We start from the raw sequence: 11,949 nt of genomic DNA, 5'->3' as shown, positions 1-11,949 counted from the left end.
TTCCCCCTGCCACACCCACTGGATCCAGGGCCTGACCGCCCGCTTCTCCTCATATCCATTCTCTGCTACCATCTGGTCACTGTCACTTTTTATGAGGACTTGTCTCTCCTCCACCAGACTCAAAGCTTCTGCAGGAAGGGCCTCAGCTTTTTCATTGTTAAATCCTAGTTTAATAAGAAATTATATTTTTTAATTTGTCAAGGCTTTTAAAAACATTTAAAGCAACAAATTACTTATTGAAATCTAGTGACATTAGTGGCTCAAACACCAGAACTAGAGGTGTGTTCCAGTCTACTGAAACAGGCTGAAAATGTTACATTAAAAAGCTACTATACAATCACTGATAAAAAGATACAAAACTCACAGTTCTCCTTACTCAAAAAGATAAAGAAATACAGAAGCACCAATCATTAACTTTATGCCAGTCTCTTTCAAGAAACATCATCCTAAATCAATTCTCCAAGCTGGCTTTTCTGTCTCCCACCTCCCTGGACCAAAACCAGAATTTTAAACAGAGACTGTTGTAGAATCTGATTCCACATTACAGTAAAAATCTAAAGCAGAGTTCTAAAACAATGACAAATGAAAAGTAACAGTAAGTTCTTAACCAGGAAGTTGGTTAAAGAAGTCTACATGAAAACTGAGAAGAAATGAAGCATAAAACTCTATATGGAAAATAATGCCAATAGTCAAAATCGGGTCTAAATTTACATGAACTCTAGATCAGATACTGATAAAATAACGAATTCATTAATAATATAATAGTTACTGAAGCTGACCCTAAAAATAACCCTGTGTGTTCTAGTCTATTTTAATCCCTTAAATCATTTTTCTTTATCCCACAGGTTTACCCCACCCCCAATTAAATATATGCTCAATTGCTTCTTTATAATCCCCTTATAAAATATATTCTTTTTTTTTAATAGATCTTTATTGGAGTATAATTGCTTCACAGTACTGTTAGTTTGTTGTACACCAAAGTGAATCAGCCATATGTATACATATGGCCCCATATCCCCTCCCGCTTGGGCCTCCCTCCCACCCTCCCTATCCCACCCCTCTAGGTCATCGCAAAGCACCGAGCTGATCTCCTTGTGCTATGCTGCTGCTTCCCACTAGTTAACTATTTCACATTCGGTAGTGTATATATGTCAATGCTACTCTCACTTCGCCCCAGCTTCCCCCTCCCACCCCATGTCCTCAAGTCTGTTCTCTATGTCTACATCTTTATTCCTGCCCTGCAACTATGTTTGTCAGTACCATTTTTTTTTTTTTAGATTCCGTATGTATGCGTTAGAATATGGTATTTGTTTTTCTTTCTGACTTACTTCACTCTGTATGACAGACTCTAGGTCCATCCACCTCACTACAAATAACTCAATTTCATTTCCTTTTATGGCTGAGTAATATTCCATTGTATAGTATTCCATTGTATAGTGCCACATCTTCTTTATCCATTCATCTGTCAATGGACATTTAGGTTGCCTCTGTGTCCTGGCTATGGTAAATAGTGCTGCAATGAACACTGTGGTACATGCCTCTTTTTTTTTTTTTTTTTTTTTTTTTTTGCGGTACGTGGGCCTCTCACTGTTGTGGCCTCTCCCCTTGTGGAGCACAGGCTCCGGACGTGCAGGTTCTGCGGCCATGGCTCACGGGTCCAGGTGCTCCGCGGCATGTGGGATCCTCCAGGACCAGGGCACAAACCCGTGTCCCCTGCATTGGCAGGCGGACTCTCAACCACTGCACCACCAGGGAAGCCCCATGTCTCTTTTTGAATTATGGTTTTCTCAGGGTATATGCCCAGTAGGGGGATTGCTGGGTCATATGGTAGTTCTATTTTTAGTTTTTTAAGGATCCTCCATACTGTTTTCCATAGTGGTGGTATCAATTTACATTCCCGCCAACAGTGCAGGAGGGTTCCCTTTTCACCACACCTTTTCCAGCATTTATTGTTTCTAGATTTTTGGATAATAGCCATTCTGACCACATGAGGTGATACCTCATTGTAGCTTTGATCTGCGTTTCTCTAGTAATTAGTGATGTTGAGCATCTTTTCATGTGCCTCTTGGCCATCTGTATGCCTTCCTTGATGAAATGTCTATTTAAGTCTTCTGGCCATTTTTTAAATGGATTGTTTGTTTTTTTGATATTGAGCTCCATGAGCTGTTTGTATATTTTGGAGATTAATCCTTTGTTGTTTCATTTGCAAATATTTTCTCCCATTCTGAGGGTTGTCTTTTCATCTTGTTTATGGTTTCCTTGGCTGTGCAAAAGCTTTTAAGTTTAACTAAGTCCCATTTGTTTATTTTTGTTTTTATTTCCATTACTCTAGGAGGTGGGTCAAAAAAGATCTTGCTGTGGTTTATGTCAAAAGTGTTTTTTCTCTGTTTTCCTTGCTGTGGTTTATGTCAAAGAGTGTTTTTCCTCTGTTTTCCTCTAAGAGTTTTATAGCATCTGGTCTTACATTTAGGTCTTTAATCCATTTGGAGTTTACTTTTGTGTATGGTGTTAGGTAGTGTTCTAATTTCATTCTTTTACATGTAGCTTACCGTCTTTTTTAATAGGTTGGTGAGCATTAAGAATTTGAGCAGGCAAACTCAAATTCTGGGCTGTTCTACAAAATAACTGGTCCATACTCTTAAAAAATGTCAAATCCATAAGTAAATGAAAGACTAAAGAGCTGTTTTAAATTAAAGAAGACTAAATGCAATGCACATTCCTGGACTGGATCCTGAACCAAAATTGTTTTTATTCTGCTAGAAGGATATTATTAGGACAATTGGTGCAATTTGAGTAGTCTGTAGATTACATAATTTAGAGAATTAGATAATAGTATTGTATCAATGTTAATGAGTTTGATAATCGTACCATGTTTTTAGGAAATATATTTAAAGTATTTAGGGATAAAGAGACATTCCTGCATCGTACTCTCAAATGCCAAGGAAAAAAGAGGTGTGTGTGTGTGTGTGTGTGTGTGTGTGTGTGTGTGTGTGTGTGAGAGAGAGAGAGAGAGAGAGAGAGAGGAGAAAGAGAAGGAGAGAGTGAGGGAGGGGTATGATAAAGCAAATGTGTTAAAATGTTATTGGAGAATCTGGATGAGGGTATATGGGAATTCCTTATACAATTCTTAAAACTTCCTGTATCCAAAATAGGCATCCCTTAATAGGCAGTTTTTTTCATGGTAACATATGAAGACTTATCCTTCTAAAAAAACTCATAATTTTGCTACTAAAAAAGCTGGAAACATGAGTTATAATTTCCGTATTTCCACAGAATAAATCCCTGCAGTGAAGGAAAAAAATACACAAATGCTTCCCAAAATAAGCAGCTCTGATCCAGAAGGCTTTCTGTAAGCAAGCAGACTGCGGCTGTTACATAGCAAATTTGAACTAATCACCCAAAAAAGCAGAATTAAGCCTTTCTCTAGACCTCATCCTCTAACATGGTGGCAGATATACCATCTCTGTTTTGAATGTGTAGTGGAATAGGTAGACAAGAAGTTGAAAGACTTCGGGAATAATGGCTCCCTTGACATTAAACTGTACACTATTCTAGTCTCTTTTAGCCTTTTTAACTTTCTTTTCCTTTAAATGTGATTCACAAGTTGTTTTGTTTTAATCTAAACCCAGTGCTATGCAGGTTTAATAATTAAAAACTTGAGGCAGCAAGCATCCATCTTGTTAGTGCCAAGCATAAGACACTAAGAACTGCTTCCTGTGTACAGGTGGGCATGATAGCCCACATGCTGCCACATTACTCAGAAGGGTGTCAGGCTGCACCAGCCTGAGATCATCTTCCAGGTCAGAGCACTTTCTAGAGAAGGCATGGGAGCCTTAAACTGGTGTCACATTTTATCAGTTTTTTTGTCCAATTTCATCATGATAACCTATTGACCTGACATGGGGCTAGGAATTTGTTTAAATTCATTAGTAGCCCAAATTAGTACTGCTAAATCAAGAACATAATTATATCTGGCCTAAATTTCAAAAGAAAATTTAATCAGTTTAGCATACTCCTATATAGTTTAAGAATGCTTTTCATAGTTACCAATAAGTAATTAATTTTTCATCGTGTAATGATTTCCTGAACCAAGACTTAAGGTCATCTATGAGATAAATGGAAGGTGCTTCACGTGTTACCTCAGGTAGTATGATTTGGTACTTAAATTTGGTACTTAAATTGGCAAAATATTCCCAGGACTGGCACCACAAAAAGGTTGCAAAGGCTAGTAGTCCTCTGAAAATCCTTCTGGTTCCACCAACCCTCCAGGCCGAGGTCTGCAGTACTTACTTTTCATCTGTAAACTTCTCAGGTGTAAAGTCTGCCTGCCTCTCCGTCTCATAGGGTCGATATTCCCTGTAGGATCTCCGCTCTGCTCTATCAAGCGTCACCTCTGTCCCCCGGCTCTCACTCCATCCTTGCTGCTCCCCTCTTCTGGAAGTTCGTTTCTGGCCTGACAGGGAGAAATCAAAGGGGAGAGCTAGAACACAAGGTCTGCAGCAGCACATTATTACAGGTACTTTAAAATTTTACTTTTCTAGAAATCAATGTCATAGGAAAATTTGGGAAGTTTGGAAAAGTTCAGAGAAGAAAAAAGGTTCCTGATACTACTACTGCCCAGAATCACCTTTTAATAAAACTTTGACATTACTATTGAATCCCTTATGTCCTAGAAAGTATAAGATAAACTATACCAACTAACTTACAATTACAAATATTTTACAATGACTCTGTGATAGCAACGGAGATATATTATCAACTACATTTCACAACAGCAGCTTTATCAAAACATGGTAGCTAAGTTCCTTCCAGAAAATTAAAGGATAAATACCATGTATTTCAGAACATAGTTTTAGAATCCCAACTATAGTTTTTCATTGGCTAATAAAGTTTTCATTTTTAAATAGCTTGTACCATTGTATCTTTCTCATTTGAAAACAGATTTTCCTGGTCTTTGATGGGATTTATAAATTTATGCTCACACTTCTCAAATATGAGGCCAAGCTGGTATTTGCCAACTCATGCAATGGCTGGCCAGCACTTGAAGGGGCATCTCCCATCCATGGAGAGGCCAGCACTGAGGAGGTAGGGGCTGGGGCACTCCAGCCTTCTCTGTTCTCTTTTTACTCCTCTTGGTTTTGATGCTTTAAAATTTTTCAGCAGGGTCTATGTTTTAAGGCAACTAATATTTGGTGAATATATTGTGAAGAACTTTGTTACTTCTTAAATCATCTTCCAAAAATGTGTTTATCTTTTCTTTGTATACATTTAATAGGTCTTCATCTCAAACATTATGTACAATTTTCATTTTAGTAGAAAACTTTAGATTTTTCTTGGTATGTCACCCTCCACATTTATTGTATGGCTATAAAAATATTAAATGTACTTGAATTAATGGGTATTTTTTTAAACTACTGGGTTCCTCTTCTACTTAGGCAGCTACTTGTGATTCTTAAGAAATATATGTTTACATGTATTCTCCTATTTTCCCACTTAATATTTTCTATCTAATCTTTATAAACTAGGCACATGTAAATATTAACATAGTTCCAATGTTACTAATCTCATTTTAAAGCAAAAATCATGTCGTGACACCACTAACAAAACTGTGCAATTTATTACTTGTTAGCTAACAAAGTATTTTTTTGAAATGTGAAATATTGCACAACAGATCTAAGCTCAATCTTAAGTTAATGTCCCATAACCTAGGAAATGCTTAAATCTGATTTGCTTCCTGAAACCACAGTCTGAGCTTGTGACATGTTTAGGATATAGGAAAGATGTTATCATAAACAGAGCATTATGCTTTTATTGCAGAAACAGAGACTGACACTGGTGCCCAATTGCCCAGGAGTATGCAATGCCAGATCTGAGTGCATACACGTTACTAAGAGATCAAATTTGGAAGAGGCATTTAAAATGTAAGGTAGAAAATGTTACTGTGAAAGTTAACTATCTAACAAGTTGAAAACTATAATAGACCATGACATAACAGCAAGAACATCAACAGTAACAATACTTTTCAATACTTTTCCCTCAATGTACAAAGTTATTTTAATAGTTTCAAATTTCCTATTTATAACCTGTAATTAAAAAAAAAAACAAAAACTAAATATCTCCACTCAACTACAGAATTACTTAGCTTATTCCCACCTTCTTTCTGCTTTCAAGGTTATTTTTAATATTGTATCAATTAAATTTGGAATTCATCATTCAAAATTTAAAATGACATTTGCTGCATACTTTATACTAAAGCTTCTTCCAAAGCTTCTGTGTATAAGTTGAAAACCATTAAATATAACTGGCAACTTATTAGAATAATTATCAATACCCTGCAAACATTTCCTTTTCCTCCCAAAAAACAAAGATAATAGGGGTCCAGTTTTTCCCACAATTTACTACTAAGGGATCAAGAATGCAACTGAGTGCTTCCCTGGTGGCGCAGTGGTTGACAGTCCGCCTGCCGATGCAGGGGACACAGGTTCGTGACCCGGTCCGGGAAGATCCCACATGCTGTGGAGCGGCTAGGCCTGTGAGCCATGGCCGCTGAGCCATGGCCGCTGAGCCTGTGCATCCAGAGCCTGCGCATCCGGAGCCTTGCTCCGCAACAGGAGAGGCCACAACAGTGAGAGGCCCGCGTACCGCAAAAAAAAAAAAAAAAAAGAATGCAACTGAACCTAGTTTTTCTGTGCTACATCAGCGGCTCCAAGTAGATATGCAAACATTGAATTTTACTAGCCCTTTCCAATAAAAGGCTGGCATATGCAGTCTCATCACTGATGTAACCCCAAGCCCACATGAACGGACAGAATACAATAAAATTTACAGTGAGATTTTCCCCAAATAAATTTGAGCTTTGACTCTGAGATTAGTTCTGAAAGGCCAGGAAAAGCAAAGTTGAAACTGCCTCTGACTTCAAGAACGAATTTTTTTGAGCAAGGCTCATCCAAGGGTCTGTGTATATTGTTAAACAGTGAAGGCCATTAAAAACCTATTTCTATGGGAAAATCTTATGATTTCTACATCCTTTTAAGATTAATGTTTCCGTTATACGTCAAACTTGTCTTGACTTTGAGTCCTGTCTACACTAAGCACTCACTTATAATATTCTAACTAAATTAAAAATTTTGAGTGTTAGAAAAGTACAGTCCATATCAATTAGGGCTACAAAACCTTGAGAGAGTAGCTCTCTAACACCCATTACAGATAAATTTAGCACAGTAACTACATAAACGGAAATTAATGAGCTGTTTGCTCCTGAAATAACATACTTGAAAAAGAACTGGAATTATAAAATTTCCATTTTAACTACAAAACTAAAGTTCTTTAATATAGATCTCAAAAGCCAGATCACTTGGATCCTAAACAATTGACAGAAAAAAAAGTTATAAATGTACTAGACTACAGTGCTAAGTTTATTAGTTTAGCAAGTTATAACTGTACTAGATCATAACGCTAAATGCAGGTTGCAACCCAGTTTATATCATGTAAATTTAGAAAAAAAGAAGTAGCTCTGTGCATTTATGTATGTAAATGAAAGGTGTTAAAAGTAAGAAAAATACAGGATTTTCACTATACTTCATACACTTTTGAATTGTTTAAAATTTTTATAACAAAAATGCATGACATTTTTAATAGTAAAAAGGTTAAAAAGCAATACATTGACATAGAAAACTAAATTCAGTTTCACACTAAAATACGTATTTTCACTTGTTAAAAAATAAAGCTTAGCCTTTCCCAGTTCTTATTACTATGATATTTATCTAAATAGATTTAAAAGAAAAGATAGACCATAATGCAAAATGTACAAAATATCTCAAGTCTCACTCACTGTTTAAATAGGCTCATAACTGTACCGGCCTACCAAGGAGTCTTGGGATATCCAATAGCATTTAAAATAATTTTCAATATTTTTATTATAGTGACTTAATTTTCTGATTTTCAAGAGATAATGCTGGATTGAACTTTCCACAGATGAAGGTAAACATTACCTAGTTCCAGGAGTCAAAGCCCCAACACTCAAATCAGCTGTTATTCTCTCAGGGCTGGGCTGCACAATTTTTATCAAGCAAGGACCAAGCCAGTAAAGCCAAGTTGAATACACTGCCAAACACTGGCTGGAGTGGTCGAATTGTACATCTTAACATTCTTTTTACGGAAACCTTAGGACCACTGTCTTATTTTTGAAAAACAGAGGAAACACAGGTGGAAACCTGGAGGCTTTGCCACTGATGCAGTTCAGGTGAGAAACGACTCTTAAGCACCCTCCGTCCCTAGATGCAGACAGTAGTACACCAAGCTTTGCACTTGCCGTTCTGGCTAAGCAGGGAGTGGGGAACTTTGAATATTCTTGTTGAAAAGGTTAATTAAAAACGCTTTTCTTAAAGCAGCTTGAGTTAATGACAAGTTACACAACCCATCAATGCTGCCTGCTACATTGAAAACCCGTGCGGGATGACTGCTGGAAGCTCCGTAAGGGGGATGGATGGGTGAAGGCACAGAGCTTGGAAGGCGCCGGGGACCCCGCGTCCACCCCCGCCGCATTCTGCTCGCGGCCCTGACGTCACAGCCCGCCCCCGAGGTCACCCAGGACTTCCCTCCATCACAGAGGCCCCAGCCCCTCACCCCGGCGATCCTTCACACACGCCGGGCTCTCGCCGCCACCCCCAGGGTCCGGGTGCACCCTCCTCCACTCTCCCTAAAAGGCGCTCCCCTCCCTCCTTCCCACCACGCTACTTTTTGCCTTCCGAAGCGAATCTTGCAGAGGTTGGGCTGGAGGATGGGGAAGGTCCCTGCTAGCTCTAATCTGAGAGCCACGGGTCAGCGACCTCAGTGTTCGCCCCCACACACCAACCCAGAAATATCCCTCAACTTTGCCCAACTTGTAAAGGCTCAGTTTCAGCGTTCTGAAACCCCCTACTCCAAGCCTGCACTCTCCTTCGCCCCCAGAGGGGCTGGGAAAGGCCAGAAGGGGCGTGACACCCCACACCCCGTCCTCTTTTCCCACCCTCCTCGGCCACAGGGACCCTCAACTCTAGCCAACTCTTCCCAGAGCCCCCTCCCCTTTCTGGAACAGATTCCAGTGATCCCAGTCTCGTAGTAGGAGGTCGTGGGGCTGCTGAGGAGAGGTGACCTCCATGACCCCATTCTCCTTCCCCTCCCGCCCACCGCGCCCACCCCGGGGCATCTAGGTGCCGGGCGGAGCGCGCGTACCGGGCGGCTGAGGGCCGCCCCCTGGGCTGTCTGGCTGCTGCGCGCCGGGGGCCGGGAGGCTCTTGCGCTCCTTCTGAGACTCCCTCCGGCCGCCGCCCGCGCCGGGTCTGTGGCCCGAGGCCCCAGCCGGGCTCCTGCCGCCGCGGTTGCCGGCCCCGGCCGCCGCCCCCGCCGCTTCGTCGCGCCTCTTGCGCTGCAGCTGCTGCTGGCGTCGGCGCTCGGCCTCGCGCAGGATGTCGAACGGGTCCGACTCGTCGTCTAGCAGCTGGTGGAAGCGGTTGGCCACGACACAGCCGAAACTCTCCTGCATCGCGGCGCCTGCGGCGGCCGCGGCCACAGGACTCCCCAGAGCGCCCTTCATGCCGCCGCCGCCACTGCGGGCCCGCCGCGGGCAGTCCACGCGAGCGAGTCTCAGCGAAGCCGGCAGCGAGGACCCATCCTACCCGCAGCTACCGCCCTCCCGCCCCAGCCCAGTCCCATCCCTACCAGCGCCCGCCCCCGCGCCGCCGCCGCCGCCCGTCCAGCCGCTTCCCGCCAGCCAATCATCGCACGCGGACTCGCCCCCTTTCCTAGCCAGCACGCCTGGAAACCCAATCAGCGACCGGCTGCTGTCACGTCATGCGACCTCTATGCCCCTCCCCACGATTCAGCAGGGAGGGGCTGGACCCAAAGGGCGGAGCTACTGGGAGGAGCAAGGATTCTTGCGGTCCAGGCTGCTGGACCATGCAGGTGGGTTACGGCCATAATTTATGTTCTCTCTGGGACTGGGTCCACATTCATCATCGGCCATACTTCTTTGAAGTTTTTACATTGATTGAACCATTCAACAACTGTATAGTGTACACTTATTATGTGCCTGGCATTATGTTGTAGGAGATACTAGCTCTCTGTTTTAGTAGATCTTACAGCCTATAGGCAGAAAAGTGCCCTGAAGAAAAGGCACAGACTTCTGTATGATCCTATAGCAGAGGGACTTGACCTAATTAGCAAGTTTGGAGAGGCTTTCCCAGGGAATGACCGTTAAGCTGAGATCTGAAGGATGACAAGGGCCATGAGTAACAGCAAGTGCACAAGTCTTGAGTTGGGGTGGAGCACAGCCCATTCAAGCTCAAGGAAATGGATTGCTAAGAGTTGGAGGAAGGCCTTATTTTGGTCTTTATTCTGGGAGCAGCGGCAAGCAAATTTTAAGCATGAGCATGTGTTTGGAAAGGCCACTCTAGCTGTAATGTGAAGGACTAGGTTGGAGGGAGGTCAAAATGGATGCAGGGAGACCAAGCTGAAGATTGCTGCAGAGCTCCAGGGAAAAGGTGGTGATCACTATCCTTGGATAGTGGATACTGTCAGTGGAGGTGAAGAGAGTAGTAGATCCAAGAGCTATTTTGGAGGTTATACCAACAGGACTCAGTGATGCACTAGATAGGGGTGTGAGGAAAAAGGAGGAGAGTATGATGACTCCTAATTTTCAGGCTCTTGCAACTGGAACGGTGATGCTATTCACAAAGAAACAGAGCATTTGTAGCCCATTTTGATGAGAATCATAAGTTCAGTCTTGGACATGTTGAAGTTTAGGGTTTGGGTGTTTGTTTTGTTTGTTTGTTTGGTTCGTTGGTTGTTTTATTCAACTGAGGGCTTGAAGTTCAGAGAAGAACTGGGAATTGGACTTTCTCCAGGAATTCTTGCCTAGGCACCGGTGGAGACGCTCTTGGCTGCCTATACTACAGCCCTTCCTTTCCCTCTTACACTTTCCCAAAATCTGTATTTTGTTAGGGCATCAGGGAGCTGTTTGCCCCAGGGGGGAACTGGACCCTTTTCCATCCTCAAACTTGATTAATCTTAAATCACCCATTGTAATTTCATTCCCCTACCAATGATTGGTGTAGGAATAGGCTTCTGGTGCAAATCTGGCAGAACAGACCTGAGGGAAAGTATTCTGCAGGATTTCTTGGAGGGATCATTCTTCTTGTACCTAAAAAGGGATTGCGACAGGATCTGCTAACTTTCCACTTCTGTACTTTGGTCCTTGTTATGTGAGGAGGACATGATGCCTAGAGTGCTGGCCCTTATTGTGACTATGAGGATGGCAGAGAAGAAGGATGGAGAAAACCTAGTTCCTTGATGATGTGGAGCTGCTGACTTGCCACAATCGGGAAACTTCCTGCCTCAGACTTACTATTATGTAAGACAATAAATGCCATTATTGTTTAAACTAGTCTTAGTTGTACTTGTTTCTTGCATCAAAAGCATTCTGTTACAGCATCTTGCTCAGATACATCAGTACCAACTTTTACTTTCCTTTAATAGCAAATGGAAAAGGAACCCTTAATCTTAACTGCTGCCAGGTCTGTGTTTTACTCATTTATTCAACTTTCTGTCATTCCCGAGAAAGACAACAGGGATGATGTCTGTCTTATTCATTATTACAACATATTCCCAGTGCTTAGCGTTCTAGGTAGCCGTACCGTAGGTTCTCAGTAAATCTTCATTGAATGAAGATTTTAAGATATCTGGTCTTCTCCTTCTTGGAGTCAACAGAGGCTTATGATCAAAAGCCTATACGTGGGCTTCCCTGGTGGCGCGGTGGGAGGGTCCGCGCCTGCCGATGCAGGGGACACGGGTTCGTGCCCCGGTCCGGGAAGGTCCCACATGCCGCGGAGCGGCTGGGCCCGTGAGCCATGGCCGCTGAGCCTGCGCGTCCGGAGCCTGTGCTCCGCAACGGGAGAGGCCACAACAGTGAGA

General features: G+C 42.4%; 1 protein-coding gene across 1 annotated transcript in view; it reads right to left on the bottom strand.

Moving 5' to 3' along the window:
- The window catches only part of HABP4 (hyaluronan binding protein 4), a 36,587-nt gene extending 26,914 nt beyond the window's left edge, over positions 1 to 9,673 (bottom strand). The window contains exons 1-2 of the mRNA XM_007448295.1: positions 9,214 to 9,673; positions 4,291 to 4,453 (exon numbers count right to left, since the gene is read on the bottom strand). Of these exons, the coding sequence (XP_007448357.1) occupies positions 4,291 to 4,453; positions 9,214 to 9,574 (524 nt within the window). The 5' untranslated portion in view covers positions 9,575 to 9,673. The remainder of the gene's footprint in view (positions 1 to 4,290; positions 4,454 to 9,213) is intronic.
- Between the last annotated feature and the right edge of the window lie 2,276 nt (positions 9,674 to 11,949).

This window comes from Lipotes vexillifer, unplaced genomic scaffold (genome assembly GCF_000442215.2).
Source record: "Lipotes vexillifer unplaced genomic scaffold, Lipotes_vexillifer_v1.1 scaffold252, whole genome shotgun sequence".
In the NCBI taxonomy this organism is placed as follows: Eukaryota; Metazoa; Chordata; class Mammalia; order Artiodactyla; family Lipotidae; genus Lipotes; species Lipotes vexillifer.
This window is presented reverse-complemented; position numbering and strand designations above follow the sequence as displayed.